The sequence below is a fragment of the Aplidium turbinatum genome, chromosome 8 (assembly GCF_918807975.1).
Source record: "Aplidium turbinatum chromosome 8, kaAplTurb1.1, whole genome shotgun sequence".
In the NCBI taxonomy this organism is placed as follows: domain Eukaryota; kingdom Metazoa; phylum Chordata; class Ascidiacea; order Aplousobranchia; family Polyclinidae; genus Aplidium; species Aplidium turbinatum.
The window spans coordinates 28246570-28263161 of record NC_137479.1 but is presented as its reverse complement, the minus strand read 5'-3'; the positions used below and the strand labels follow the sequence as shown (position 1 = coordinate 28263161).

At 35.5% G+C, this 16592-nt stretch overlaps 1 protein-coding gene across 1 annotated transcript; it reads left to right on the top strand.

Moving 5' to 3' along the window:
- The first annotated feature begins 4636 nt into the window (after positions 1-4636).
- On the top strand, positions 4637-15327 carry LOC145775765 (lactadherin-like). Its single transcript, XM_082587130.1, has 4 exons — positions 4637-4783; positions 10423-10599; positions 13447-13619; positions 14306-15327. Exons 1-4 carry the CDS (start codon positions 4657-4659, stop codon positions 14441-14443), a joined length of 615 nt encoding a protein of 204 aa, XP_082443256.1. The 5' UTR covers positions 4637-4656; the 3' UTR covers positions 14444-15327.
- The last annotated feature ends 1265 nt before the right edge of the window (positions 15328-16592 follow it).

Genomic DNA, 16592 nt, shown 5'->3' with positions numbered 1-16592 from the left:
TCCGGTTTTAGGGGGGGAAGAGGATGCAGTTGCCCCGGACCCCCTTTTTGAAGAGCCCTCCGACGTGAAAAAATGTAATTTTGTGTTATTATAATTGTTTTCTCTCAGCTTTTGAAATCTCTGCAAGATGCCTCCTTTTTCTTTCAAGGTTAATTTTTAGTCACAAGGTGGCGACTGAGCTTGGCGTAAAGGCATTAGCAACGGTGTGAGTGACTTTCAAGTTACCTTGTAAAGTTTTACGCTCCCTCGGCGCAAAAAACTTTTTTTCACGGGTTCCCCGATCTAAGAGTGCCCCAGGCCTCCATCAGTTAAACTCGCCCCAGGTTGTGCACCGTCTTCCTGGCGTTCAATTAAAAAAAGGTTTTCGATTTTGTCATTTACTCGACAAACCTCCTAACAAACTCGAGTTGCTAAGCGATCTGTTTCCGACGACCGTCCCTACTGATCATGTGTTTTGTTTTTCTTTGTTTACTGCGTTGATCGGTTAGTGCCTGCTTATTTGCAGACATTGCTGAATAAATACAGTTTGTTTGCAATGACTTAAGAAAGACAACAAGTCGAAGAAAGGGAAACCTCCATCCTCCAGCAATCTAAGTAGTCAGACTTGGAATTTCTCAATGTTGAGAGAAAAAAGTTTTCTCTGCCTATAAAACGTTGAATGGTAGTTTTATCAAATATTTCTGGAAACTTCCTTGTTTCGTATTATCTGAACTCTTAAATTGACTCATAATGTGAAAGAATGATTCATTGGTGGCAAATCACGCAGTTAACATATTTCAACATTATTGCTACTGAAGAGTACATAAAATTAGCGTTTAATTGAACACTTTGATAACACTGATCACCAACGCAATTTAAACTCTGTTCTTCCGTCTGTAGGAGTTTGCCAAATTATTTCAAGTGAAATATTTCCGGAATGCTGCGAGCATAGAAACAAGTAACTTTATACCACTTCAAGGTTTAACGTTAGTTTTTAATCAGTTTTATCAAGCCTGTATTTGTGCATTGCAGTGTCTTTTTGTTCCAGTTAGTGAGCTGAATATTACTTGACATGCGGAATAATAAACTCATCAAGGCTGCAATCTTTCATCGTCAATAATGAAACTGGTTATTTGTGTTATATACTGACAATATACAGCAGCTGATGTAAAAATTTAGAAGCACTGGCATCAGCGAATGAAACACACAAGTTCGCTAGAGTATTGTATCGTATGTGCCAGGTATAGCGTTGGTGGTACGTTGCATCGTGTATTCATTGCGTGCGCCTGGCGGTAGCGTTGACAGAGAGCCCTAGAGGTAATTTTAGACTCAGGCCCGGCATGCTTTGGAGACCTGTAACCTCCCAAAGGACCCGAGAACTTAAAAAAACTACCACTTAATCTTTGGATATAGTGCGTTTTTCTTAGAAAGGTCCTTGATTTGGTGCAAATGATCTCATTTGTGCGGTGCCAAAATTATTTCTTAAATGGCCCTGCTGCTTGGTTCTTGGTGTCTGGTTGTTGGATTCAGTCTCATGACTTGATCATGTTTTGTGACCATGTTGATATTAAAAATTAGTAACGTTGAAGATTGGTAACAATGAGGCTTGATAATGCTGTTGTCAATCACCATCAAGTTAAAAACAATGATAATAATGAAAACTTAATGGTGAATTCAATTCAATTTTATTTGTCATTACTGACGCGAAACATGTAGAAAACGAGAAAACGGCAAAGTACGCACACAAGTTTGGCACCAACACTTCACAGAAGTGAAAGTTGGCAAAACCAACAGGTTTAAAATATACATCTATAAAACAGTGTTAGGAAATCACAATGTTAAATTTGCACAGCCACCAAACCCAGAAAAGAGAGAAAAAAAAGGAAAACTTCGTAACAAGGGTGTTTAAACTTCAGTGCAACTAATAAGCGTCAAGCAACTAAATAGTACAAACGAAAACATTTTCAGTACAGTATTAGAAAAATAATAAAAAAGTTTTTAAAACATTAGCTCAATATGAGTGTAACCTTTCTCTTTTGATGCTTTTCATCTTTTTCTTAACTTCACCATACATTTCACATATTTTGAATATTCTTCAGCTTGTTACTTTATTACAAAACAATGCCGAGTGGTGAGAGCTCTGGTTTGGTATCTAAAAAGGCGGCGGTTCGACATCACTCAAGAGCATGTGGCTGTGTCTTTGGCAAGAATCTTAAAGGCATGCCGGAAGGTAGACACAAGCATTGGCTTCCTTAGCTTCCGTCGACAAATATAAATCTTCTACCATTGGGCGTAAGCTTGGATGCGATAAAAAAAAAAGGGATTATTCAGACAACAAAGTTCTTGTACTATCTTTTGGACACATTGAAAAAAGAAAGCTTCAATAGCTCAGTTGGTCAGTGCGTGACTTCTGGAACGAAGAAAATTCAAGATCAAGCGGCGCTGGTTGGACTCTCGGGGTGTGCACTTGAGCAACGCACGTTAAGGACTGCTCTCCATTCAGCGGCATCTAATGGATGGAATAATTCCCAGCAACAAGACTTCAACAATCGGACATTTCCCTCTGTCAATCTCGGTGACCGGGCTTGCGTCAGTAATTCAAAGCCTCTTCATGCGAAACTGCGAAGATTAGGGTCTGCAAGAAGCTTTCCCAGTCGAGGATAAAGATTCAATCAATCAAACCTCATTACAAAATGAAATGCTGGTTGGGATGGCGCAAGGCAAACGAACAAGAATATGCCAAAAATGATATGTTTTGACAATTGGCAGTATTAAAGAAATTACAGTATTAAACAAAATATTAACGAAAAGCATGCCAAAATTATTTATAAAATTTAAGGATACAACAACTTAAAGGGAGTTCATAAGTCAGTGGCAGGTTAATGTCCTTGTCTTCTCCAGCTCGTGTCTGAGCATTGGTTTTGTCATCAAGTTGGATGGTGATGTCGGATGTGGGTGTATGGATAGGCCCAGTCTGTGGTGGAATAGACGAGGGCAAAGGTCATATTGTCTGAAGGGTGGAAAACGTGGTTCATTCAGTTTTTCTTTTCCAATGTTGCGTTTCTTCTGACCAATTTGCTTCCTGTTTTTTGTTTTTCGAAAAGTTTAGTGCTATCCCTAGTTTTCTTCCCCCAGATTTATCTGTCGCTGGCAAGTTGTTCCCACGATTCCAGAACGATGCTAACTTGGTTTAAGAAGACTTTTAGCTGATCTGCGCATAGCATGGTTGGTAATCAGTATCAGAAGAAAACAATATTAAGATATTAGCTACTTCACGCCTTCACGTAATCACAACCTTGTCTTTTGCCATGTTTTTGACCTTCAGTTTTTGTTGGACGTCAACATAGTCAATAGTTTATTAACAAATCAGCTTGTACTATGCGATTTATCAGTATGCCAATAGCTAGGAAATTGATAGAAAGTCCTTTAAGGAATAGGTATGGCTTGCATATTTTGTGGACCATGTAGACGTTATTTATATGATATCGTTTGCATTATTATGTTAAAAAATTAGTTCACTTTCCGAAGCGCTTTCGCATTTGCAAGAACGTTTAGAAAACGCCAATATTGTGTTTGCAGCCGTTCCAAGATAGGCCATTATTTCCGCTAATGCAAGAATTTACAGTAAGACGGAAATTTGTCATTGCAAAATAATCACGTGGTCGGAAAGCAACCCACTAACAAAACTATCTAATCACTTTATCAATCAAATATTCAAGAAAAAGGCAAAGTAACTGCTACAATGTACATTAATAACAGACCAGATGGGTAGAAACCCGTAATATCAAAATCAAAGTTTGGAAAGCTGGTCTAGGACACTGAAAATAGTAGTTAAGTTGCAACCTAGCTTCTTTTTTTTTGTTCTAGCAAACTCAGCTAGTAAAATTTAAAAACTTTAAATAGTCATCTCAAAACCTAATCAAGTAAAGAATAGTGGCCTACCTGAGTTAAACTGCAATAAAGAATTACTGATGAGTTGCATGACTAGTTTTAGAAAATGCAATGGTGCAAAGGTAAAATGATTGCTTTATTATCGAATGGTTTAGCTTGAAAATGTTCGGTTTTATTGTTATAGTTCAAAATTTTATCTGTAGTTATAAAACCCTGTTTAAATTTAAACAAAATGACATTGCTGGTATAAAATTGCATGCTAAACTAAAAACATCAATTTTTTTTTGATTATGCTCGCCGCGAGTGCGTTTGAGCACCTCATGGATGAAATACACCTCACAGACAACACTTCAACAACAAGCGGAAACTTGCTTCTGCCAATCTCGGTGACCGGCCCTGCCTCAGTAGCTCAAGCTACAGTAAAGATGCCAATCTACCAGAATTCTTCTTCTTCTAAACATTTTGATGCACAAAAAATGACATCCATTGATTCTGTTTGATCAGGAAAGCACTAAATTTTTCAGAGTTTTTTACTTATACAAAGATTTAAAAAAGTTGCTTGAAAAAGAAAATATAATGAAGTTGACATATCTTAATGCTAAAATAGCCGAGTTTGTAAACAATGTAAGAAACTATGCATAAAATTGTATGTCTACAAAGACTACAAGCAACAGGAGAAAATAAGAAAATATCAGAAAACAATTTGACATAACAATGAACTACTATTAACAACCAGCTTTCCTTGTACAACACTTCCAGTTACTTATTGAAAGATAAATATAACAAATGTTGATAACCATAAAAATGCTTTATGCTGAACTTTGTTTCTTTTTTTTGATTACTTGCATTCATGGAAAAACAAGTGAGGTTTGTTTTTCGGTTAGTGGTGGTTTGAAGACAAGTTCTGCTCAAGGTAAGACGCATTCGTTGTGCTAAAAATGTTATGGAATGCAAATTGTTTTGTGATTGCAGTTACTCACAGCGCTAAGGTGTAAAAAAGACCAGCTCAGTCGCCGAGTGGTTATGTCTTCGGTTCTTGTGCTGGTAGATCTCACATCGATTCCAGGTCGAGTCATACCGTAGACTTCAAAAACGGTGCCAATTGTGTTATTGTTTGCACAACGCATTGATAATAAGTCGGGTAATAATGTGATGACATCGTAAACCTGATGTAAAATTAAAAATAAGACCTTAGCTGTTGCAGAGCGACAGTAAATAAAACCATACCTTTATTATTATTAGGTGTAAAAAAGCACTTTATAATTATAATACTTTTGAAGGTTAAGGTGTAAAACAGTTATGAAATTGGAGAAAAATTCTAACAAGCTATTGATGCAAAGCAAGTGTTACGAAATGAAAGAAAAACCTGGTAATGCAGTCCTGAAAAAAATATTCGCAGGCGGAAGTACTTGAGCAAAAACCTAATTGTACTACTTTTGCATGTAAAGTTTACGAAAATAACAATAATTTTACTTTCATAAAACAGCAAATAAAGGTTATTATGCCCACGCTCAAAGTATGATTATAATTTAGCTTTTCGTTCACCACAACACAATTATTTGCGGGACTGTGTTTTGATATTTAGATGACAAATGATCAATATTCTACTTAAAAATTTAGATTGATGGTTGATTTTTACGCATACTTTTGGTAAAGAAGTAATTTTACATTACCACAAACAGATACAATTTCAAGTAACCAAATAATGTTATAAAACTCCATTTGCTATCTATTATTGGCTTGTGATCATTTTTATGAGTTTTACTATTGCTGAGTTAGGTTAAGTTTTCTTAAACTGGGAAAGTTTAATCCACTCAAATCAGAAAAAAATGACAAGTTTTATTTAAAAAACTAAGAATAATGTAGACAGATTATAGATAACAACTTTATAGGATTGAATTGCATAATTCAAAAAACAAAAACAATACGTAAAATAAAAGATATCTACCACTATATGATAACCACCACAAACACCACTACATGAATAAAATCGCTAAAATTAAATCTATGGTATGTGCTAATGGATATTCCGGGCAGTTTTTTGATAAGGTCTTACAACGTTTCAATTCAGTATCTTCACCGAATACTGACGTCATAAATTTCCGTAACTCTGTATCCATACCTTTTCTAGAAAAGGAATCACTCGTATACGCTAAAAAACTATCTAAATTCTAAACTCTTTAAACGTAAATTCAATATCGCCCTTTTTCCTCTGTAGGCCTACAAAGCTTTTAAAATAAGTCGATATTTTTCGCTGAAATCTCCCGTTTCGCAGTCTCTTTGTTCCAACATTGTCTACAAATTCACTTGTTCGTGTGACACGAACATGACATACATAGGTATGTCCACAAAACACTTGGTTACAAGAGCAACGGAACACCTGAATTTAACAAACGTCAACAAACACACTGCAATCAAATATCACATTTATGACTGCAGTATTTGTTGCAACATCAAATTTACATTGGATTCGTTCAAAATAATTTGTAACTGTCAATCAGAGTTTGAAACTAAAATTCATGAGGCACTCCAAATAAAGCAGCACAACCCTAGTCTCCAGGGGCTCCGGACACTTCCTGAGAGTGGGGGGTAATTTAAGCAGGGCGGGAAGGATATTTTGACTTCGACAGGGAGCTTATTGGATTATCGCATCACATATAGCCTACTTCTGAGCAGAGCCGTTGACAGGATTTCTCGGGCCCGGTACCAATTTATTTTCGGGATCCTTTCATTGACAATGTTATGAATATAAAGCTTTCTGTTAAAATGAGGATGACACATGCCGTTCAAAGTAGAAAATTAAAAGGAATAGATCAAACCCGATATGCCAAAAGCGTGGTTGTTTAACAAATCTTGCGCAATCTTAAAATTTCCACAAAACTTTGCCTACTATCTCTATTTAGCGGTTGCTTTTTTGAACTTTTATTTGTTACGTGGCGCTAGAGTATTACTTCCCGATTCCATTGATGTTTCACTGGTCATTTTAGGCTCACCAGAAGAGAATTTACAGCAACGTTAGTGCAGACGGTCAGAAAGTTTTCAATTTGATTTGGGAAAGGTTTTTGGGCTTAGGTCAAACATTTGATGACTGCTGCAATCTGAAAATCGGTTTTGGTATAATTTTTAGTCCAAAAATAGGAATAGCGATGTTCTTACCTGTGCCTTTTCAGTTTTTGAATTTAAACAAACATTAGCTTGTTTTTGAAATTCGTGTTACGGGTTATATTTCACTAAATATTCGTGGTTAGGGAAATTAGTATAAGGTACCTGCAGCTAATAAGGCCCGCTAATTTTCAAACCTCAATATTTCTCTAAATACTGCATAATTTTGAACGAAATTTGGAATGAGTATACTTTGGGTCTATCTAAACAACATATCTGTGAAACAAGTTTGTACGTAAAAGTTTTGTACGTAATCTCAAGCGGGCTATATTAGATGCATGTGTTGTGAATAAGGCCCGGTTTGAATTTGCACCAAAAGTGATAAAAAAGGTGTATTTTCACAATAGCAACACCACAAAACAACTTCTAATTGACAACACAGGAACAGAAATAATAATTAATATGTACAGCGACAACTATTCCCTACCCCCATGCTCCATTTTTTTTTCAAACAACATGGTGTTTTTAGATATGGTAGGGATGCTTAAGTATTTTGATACTGAAATTATGATATTTCCTTTGCATTAAGAAATTGGATTAATTGTGTAACAACAATTGTTTGGGTCACTCAAGTCTTTAACCCTCACTTTCTTAACCAGGGGTGCACAACAGTACAATTTTCCAACCCCATGGGCCTTATTACCAATATTAGCCTAATCTGATCATCATTATCAGTCTTGCATTAACTAGAAAAAACGTTCAAATTTATTGGTTTTACTGCATCAGCATGAAGATATCTTTCACATAAAATGCAAAAAAAACGGAAGTCAAAGCAGTTTGTTAACTGCAGAGCAGTCTAAAATATGTGAAAATTAATAAAACCACTCAATTTCAGTCTCCCCAAACTTCAACTTTCCGTAACTCAAAAAGTTCTGAAGTTTAGGCTGTGAAACTTCACCAGTCAGTTTCAATTCACTATGGCAACAATCAGAGCTTCCAGTTTTGTTTAAAAAAGTTGTAACAACGGAGATCCCGGGGGTGGGCCTTAATACAGGCCGGGCCTTATTAGCTACAGAGACGTTACTAGACTAAACTAAATTTTTGTTTTACTGTTTGGTGGCTGAAGTGGCTGTTTTACCACCAGAGAGCTGAAGTGGGCCTGGTACTTTACCATCTGACGGCTAAAGTGGCTGTTTTAACCTCTGATGGCAATTCCTTTAGATTTGAATATATTAAAATCTTGATTTTTTTTCAGTCGCGGAGAATCTTTGAAGTCTGGGCCCCTTAAATATTCCGGGCCCGGGTCCAAAAGTACCACCTAGACCCCCTTGTCAACGCCCCTGTTTCTGAGAGGTTGCCCCCAGACCACTTTGCATTACTGAAAGCTTTACTTTCTTATACAGCGTCTTAGGTGACATGTTTAGCGCCGAAAGCGCAGAATTTTTGCTTTTCAGCACGATTTAAAATCAAAACACTATTTCAACGAATCTGAAATCGCGAGCAAAAGCTCTTTAACAATTTTTAAGTTTTGAGACAATTTTGACTGGAAGAGGGGACGTACGCAAAAATCCTTCTCAGTATTCTTCTTTGACTCAAGTCTTCCAAATTTTGCACTTCAGACGACAAAAGGTTAGATTTAAAAGGTCAAAGCTAGGCCTACATTCAACTCAGAAAAAAATAAAATTAAAGCTAAAATGTAGCTTTTATAACAACTGAAAATAGAGAGACATCTTGATCGATACTACAGGAAGGCTTACCATCTGTGCCGTATAAGAAATAACACTAAACAAAAAATGGAATTTTACAAATAATAATAATATTTAAAAATAAATAAGAATTTTATTCGACTCAGCAAATAGCTGCCCCTTGACTCAGCTATCCCTTGCAATCAATTTTAAAGGCCACCCGCATGGTTCAAACAAAAGCGAAGTGAAGCTATCTCCGCGAAAAATGTCGCCAAGTTACAACGATTGGTCACAGCGGTAAACCATAATCTCTTCGTGGGAAAATTGTAACATAAAGTTCCCGGATCCGTTCGTCTGTATGTAATGACCGAAAAAGAAACACTCCTTCGAAACGTCTATTCAAATTTGTATTTCTGTAAAATTAGCCACCTGGCTGTCGAAATTGGATGCAACGCCGTACACCACTAAAACTTGTCACTACAGAACAGATTACTTAGATAAAAGACGGAAAATTTGTCCAGCTAGCAAGCACCAAGCAAACAGTTAAATATGCGACTCACTTCCAACAAACAATTTTACGAATGACTAGAATAATTTGCGATATCTCAAATGCACGTAGACAGCAACTGTGACGCAATAATGAAAGACATTGTCACGCAATTCAAACCGGTGTTCAAAGGTAGTGATGCAATATTTCATCAGGTCTTACGACCGATGGTGCAATATTTGGACATTTTCTAGCAATTTCCATGACGTAAGATGCCAGCTAGGTTAAGTAGACCATAACGGTTTTTATATGATGTTTGATTTGGTGAAAATTGTCGGGAACAACGATTCAACGCCGAAAGACATTGAAACAGTGCAACTGTAGTAGATTTCGTTTGTGAGTGGTAAAAAAGCGAAATTAAACACTTTGTAGCAGTGAGAACATATGACGTCACACATAGCGCATTGCGATGTTTATATTCTTGACAGTATACATAGTTTGGCGTTGTCTTGCTAGTTGGAGTTTCCAAGCAAAAAACTCAAAAGTTGTGCAACAAAATAAAAAAATGAAAATAAAACACAAAAGTAAAAAAATATTAAAAATGAAATTTTTATCTCTACATTAGTGGGGGGGGGTAATTTTGCATTAGTTACACCCCTACTCCAATGGTTGGGGGTAATCACCCCTGCGGCCCCCCTCTAACGGAGCCCATGCTAGTCTCAACAAGCAATTATTTGCTGGAGGGGCATTTTTCTTGTTAAATTTGTATTAAATTACGTTTGTTTTATGTTGCTTGATGGTTTTCCTTGATTGCCTTTATGTTGTTCTGCTCACTATTTTGTCTTGTGACCACACTCTCGCATAGTTTCTAGCAGATTGTTACCACCTTTTGTGTTTGTTCTTGAGTTGTTGCTTGTACGCAGGTCAGTGCAGTTTTGCTAATTAATTTCAGTCATTACTGTAGTATTAAAATTTCACGAACATCTGTTGTTTTTGTTTAGATGAATTAAGGTATTTTCCTGATGAGGGCAGAAAGTTTTGCCGAAAACGTTTGAAGTTATCTTTTATTTTATGTATTGTTTTTGTTTTTTTGAATTATACAATTCAATCCTATAAAGTTGTTATCTTTTATTTATCTGTCTTTGGTATTTGAGAAGTACCTCTTTACCAAAGCTATAAGAATAATTTATTTTCCCTTGCTTAAACTTGCTATTACAGTAAAATTTTCTACCATGTGAAAATTTTGATAACAGTTTTCAATAAGTTATTTCTACTTAGATTCTTTTTGCACTATTGGCATGAGAGATAGCAGAATAAAAGATGAAGACATTACTGCTTCTTCCACGTGGAAAAGGCCTAATGCATTCTTATATAGACCTGCAGCAGCAAGACTTGACAACCAATTGGGTGAGCGTGGAAACGCTGGAAGTACAGGGTCATGGTCAGCTCTTCAAAGTTAGTTGTTTATTGCGTATTTATCCTAACTAGTAAGTTATAAAAAACCGTTAGAATGGTTATCAGAATTATTTAATTTTTTAGCAAATCCTGCTAAATTTACGGAATAAATACGAAAGTAAGAGCCAAACTGTAAGTTTACCACTCGGTTATACAATATACATGGTATATGTACTTTTAACTAGAATATTGTCCTCTTGTTTGTTTTTTTTTGGTTTCACTTCTGTAGTATCAAATCAAACACTAAATTTTCGATAAATCAGTTTGGATTAGTACCTAGTACGAAAATAGTAAGCCTATACAACTGGTTTCATACCGATACTTGTTACTTTGGACATTTTTAAATGTCTTATATTGCCTATATCCACAATATTTTATATGCAGTATACAGTAATGCTCTGCAGCCAATCTACCATGAAGTATGAAAACCAATTTGTGCCAAATATAACAACGCAGCAACTTTGAAAACAGTGTTAAACAATTTTTAAGCGACATAAATAAAAACGTTTTTGAATGAAAACCTTAATTTTTTTGTCAAGAAAATGAAGTATCTTCTGACAGGTGTCAATCCCACAACATTTTTAGTTCACAACAATTCTATTTGAATAAGCTTAATTGAAGATGATCTAGCTTCTAGCTGATCGAAATCGATATTTAGCTATATATGATTGAACTGACTCGTGTGAGAATAAATTTCTTTGCATTAATTTTTTTGTTAGTTGTTTTAAACTACTTAATTTTATTTGTATCATATATATACTTTATAGACTAAAAACAATGAAAACTATTAATACTACAAAAAGTGCTCAATGGTAAGCAAAAAGGCATAGCAGAGCGATTTAAATCAAATATAGTTATTACTATCTGAAGCCTTTACAAATTGTTTCACCTAACAGATCATCAGAAGGTCTGAAAAACATGCAAAAAGTAATGAATCGATAATTCCTGAAAAGATATTGAATATTACAACTGTAACTTAATCTGCAAAAAAACCTTTAAACCTGTAATTCCTGAAAAGATATTAAATATTATAACCGTAATCCAATTTGCAGAAAAAAACCTCAGAATTACTAAGGGCTACCTCCATTCATTACTACAAAGTTTCAATTAATTTGTCCAACTGGAGACCAAGCAACTTGATGGCAGCATCTATGACATCACAAAAAAGCAAAATACAGTTGTGATGATCAATGCAACCTGTAGTAACCTGAACAAAATAAATGAAAATTGTTTTTAAAAAAACCTGTAAAAATTAAATGAGATTTATAACCTGTAAAAATCAAATGAAATTTAATTTTTTCAAAATTATGACCTGTGAAATCATAAGGAATTGTGATGATTTAACCTGTAGTAACCTGAACAAATGAAATGAAATCTGTTTTTAAAACCTGTAAAACTCAAATGAAATTTTTTAAAAAAAATTAACCTATGAAAATCAAAAGGAATTTATTTTATTTTGAAGTACTTGAGTTTAAATTTGTTTCTATGACGACATTTACCCACCAGTTCCGAACGCTTGTTCAAAAGGTGGCCACTATCAGCCTTCAGAATGGCCAGCTTTTCAGCCAAACATAGGCCACAATTATTACGACCACCTCCACTATAAGGCCGAGCACAGCTGTGGATGGACCAAGTTATTTTAGGATCAACACCCTTGTCCTTAAGGTCCCAAACTGCCTTAGATAGTTCGGTGCTGTTTCATTTAGACCTATCCATGAAGGAACATTTATGGTTGGAAAAACGTTTTTTAAAAGTAGTTTCACAACAACCAATGTAATTAAGAACCGTCGGGCCGTTATCAATGGTGGCTTTGTAAATAACGGCCTTCTGCAAGCATTGCCCATTCAAAGGACAATCTGGCTGCACCCTACAATTGCAACCAGGCTGCAATTACAGGCTACCAGGCTACTTATTTTTAAGTATTTACTTTGTGATAATCTGAGATTTGCTTTGACCAAGTTGTTTAACCTTGTGGGAGAAAGGTTCTACTTTTTCACCTCTGCATGTTGATGTTTGTCTGGCTACACTGAACGACTACAAGGAAGGTACTGTAACAATCTTTTCTCGTTTTCAATACAAGCAGGTTTCTTGCCCCAAACATCTGGTCTGTTCTTGAGCTTTCCACCGGCAGAAAAAGGTTCAACAGTAACTCAAATATAAAACAAGTTATGTAACATAACTTTCCAGTTGTAAAGCACCGACAACCAGGGCCAGATCATCCATTAAGCTGAACAAGCTGAAGCCTCAAACCCACCAATTCGGCCCACCAAGGATAAGAATGTTACTCATGAAAAAATGATTAATTATTTTGAAAATGCCAAGCTTAGTCAAGACTCTAGCATAAACTTAGACTGCATAAACCTAACCCTGGCACGGCACTTGAAAGGACGACTTATGAACACGTGACTGTGTCTTTACCAAGTAATCTAAAGGCATGCCTGAAACTGAACGCAAAAATTGGCTTCCTTGCCATCCGGTCCGCTAAATTTAAATCTTCAACCACCTGGCGTAAGCCTGGATATGACAAACAAACAAACAACTTGCTGGAGGTTTAATTGAAATACGTTTACACCTTCATTGCAAGCCAAAATAGATCTTACAAGTTTTTACTAACTTAAAATTGGGCCCACAAGTGAATTAAGCTTTAGGCCTATAATGCCCAGCAATAATCTAGCACTGCCGACAGCTTCACAAAGCTGTTTTTTGTGATTTGTATCAAATTAACATCACAAATTTGCATTATTTTAGTTATTTGCGTTTACGTTTGATGGATATTGTGACCTGAGTTGTTGTTTTTGTCAATCAAACTAAAAAGTACAATAATAAATGTGACAAATTGAAATGCAGATCGAGTTGGTGAATGGATCCAAGTCTATCTGCATCAACCAACTCGTCTAACGGGCATTGTTACTCAAGGACGACCGGTGAGATACTCCCAATGGGTAACCTCTTTCAAGATATTTTACGGAGACTCTATCGATCAATTGCAAGTGATGTTGGATGGGCATGGAAATGAACTGGTCAGTGTTTGCATTGCGCGAAATAATAATTATAAATCACAAAGGCAGCTGTGGTCAACCTGGGTTTATGAACCCATTGAGCTCCCTCAATTTTTATTAGAGGGTTTGTGAACAATTTTGTTTTAGAAAATAGCATTAAAAACTATGCACGCTAATCATATACTTAAGGTTAATTTTAGTTAAATACAGTTTAACATTGAATTATATTAGTTATATTTAAAGTCAATTTAAGTTCATAAACTTTGCGTTAATTAACCTAAGATTCACTAATCAAACAACCATGATCCTTTCGCTTGATTGTTGCCAGTTGTAAAACTAAAATTTGTGTTGCTTCTTATCTGTGTGATTATTTGTAGGCTTATCATTCACTTTTCTAAAACGCCGTGGTGCTATAAAAGTACTTCGGAAATTGCTTATTTTTTATCTTTTATCATTACAACTCTTTTGTAAAATGAGTGATTAGTGCCAAACGAAGAAAGGGACGACGAAAAATGAAATATTTTGACAATATTAAGCAAATTACCGAAATAAAAAGTAGGCCAGAAGTACTAGCAAAAACAAAAAAATAGGCAAAATGGATGGAGTTCATATGGGAGGCCACAACTGATCAAATATGATTAATCTATTAAAAAAGAAGAAGTGTCATAATATGGCGATTTAATAAGGTTGTCTTTTACATTGTGCAGGTGTTTGAAGGCAACAATGACAACAATTCCTATTCCACTAACAAGTTTCCTCAACCTGTTATTGCTCGATACATTCGAGTGTATCCACAATCGTGGCACAACCATATCAGTCTCAGAATGGAATTTCTTACTTGTTAGGTTAACAGTTATGTTGCTGACCAGTTTGCAGCAACAAAAATTATCTCTCGAATCTTGCTTTTGATAAAACAGTTAATAAATAAAAACGAAATTTAACTTTAGTTTATAGCCAAGCAAACATTTTGGAGACATGAAGGTCAGAATTATGATACTCATTACAGTAACTTTATTTTGCATAATCAAGAACCAACTACTATAATAACTTAATGTCAATAAGTTATTTTTTGCTGACTGCGTACCCATTATTATTATTTTTACTTTTACTGAACTTATGAAATTATACCCAACATTATACCCATCATGGTTTGTAAAGTGAATCATGTGATCGACTTTGTTTATTGCTGGCATTCTAATTGAAATTGTTAAGTTTTTACTATATTGAAACTGAAAAAACAAAAACGGCTTTAATTTTATATCATAAATAAACACAAATATTGATTTACCGGTGTAAATTTAAATTCATTCTTGGACCTCCATGACCAGAAATTCCACAGCATGAAACAATTAGTAAAAATATTCAGCTACAAAATTATGAAGCCTTTTATGTTAATTTGTATTGATCCTTAAAGCTTTAAATTCTTTCTAAAATACCTTTGCATGAGAATTAACAATAAAACTGATTGTTCAATTTGATGCTCTGTTCTCAAGAAAGCATCCATAAAACTACAGTATACGCATGCTTCTAATGCTATGTATGTAGGCTGCTGTACTTACTACATTTTGAGGCAAGTGCATCACAATGTTAAAACATAGAATACTAATAACAATCATTTGTGATTTTATAGCTTTATTGACCTTGGGTTTATTATATCAACAAACATGCTCAGTTTACTTTAAGGCAGATCTAATTTAAAAGTTGCACAGCATCAAATAAAATGTTTGAAAATACCACTTGTATCTTAGCTGAATCTTTTGTTTAGGAGATGTGCACTTTCCTGATGGCTGAAACGATAACCATGCAAAGGCTATTGGTCAGTGCGAGTAGCCTACCCATGCCAACCTAAATACAGAGCAGTTGGTATAGTGACTCACTTTAAGAACAAAAACGGGACTATCTAAAAACGATGTTTAACTCTCGGTGTGTGCGCTTGAGCAACTTATTTTAAGGACAGTTCTTTATTTAATTGTAAGCCTATTTATTTTCGGTGCTCTAGGTGGGGCATTTTCATATAAGCGGCAGCCAAATGTGGCCCAAAATGCGTAAAAATCACATCATAAGGTACAAACATCAAACATGTGCCATCAGTTGAAGCATGTTCGATTGAGTTCGAAACCACTTTTTTTATGGTCCCAAAGTGGGGCTTAACTTGATTTTGGGAGCATAACTCACCAAAATCACAAAATTAACATCATAAGGTACATGAATGAAACCAAGTGTTGGTAATACCATTTTACTTAAAGATTTCAGAACATCAAAATTTAGTTTCCCCAAGTGGGGCATTCATTCACATACGTAAAAATAAAATGATAAGGTAGGCCTACAGTACAAAGACATGATTTGTATCACAGATTGGGGCGCGTTCCACTGAGTTTTCTCAGAAACAACTTTTCTTTTAGCTTTCAGGTGTACACCTGAGAGCTAATAGTACACGTCGTGTCTTTCCTCATTTTTGGGGTGGCTAATATGCCACCAAATTCATCAAAGCAGCAACATCATTAAAGTTTTTACATGAATGAAACTAAGTGTACATGTAGGGTACAGTGTAGGACGTGGTGTTCACTGCAGCTGGGAATTTCTCTGAGTAAAAAAAGCTAAAACCTGGTGTTACATACAACCTGGGTCTTCCAAAAGCGAAGCTTTACAATGCAGGCACACGCTGTGCTGTACCAATTGTGACAGAAATTGTCATTACCTTTTTGGAAGCAGTTAAAAGACGAAAGGTATGTGGTAATATCAACCTTGAATGCCACATCATCAGCTTGTCCTTCGTTGCTCAGCCAACGGATTATTTTCTTACCTTTAGCAAACTCCTTGATCTCCAGGAGAAGCGCTTAGAACCTTTTGAGTCGTAGCACGGCTTGGCCACTGAACGGCAGGGAGCATTAGCAGTGAGCATAATCAGCATCAATATATAGCAGGAATTGCTTAAACTTGTGATGATTAAGCGCATTTACACAAATCCAACATAGACTACAGTTAATGTTATGA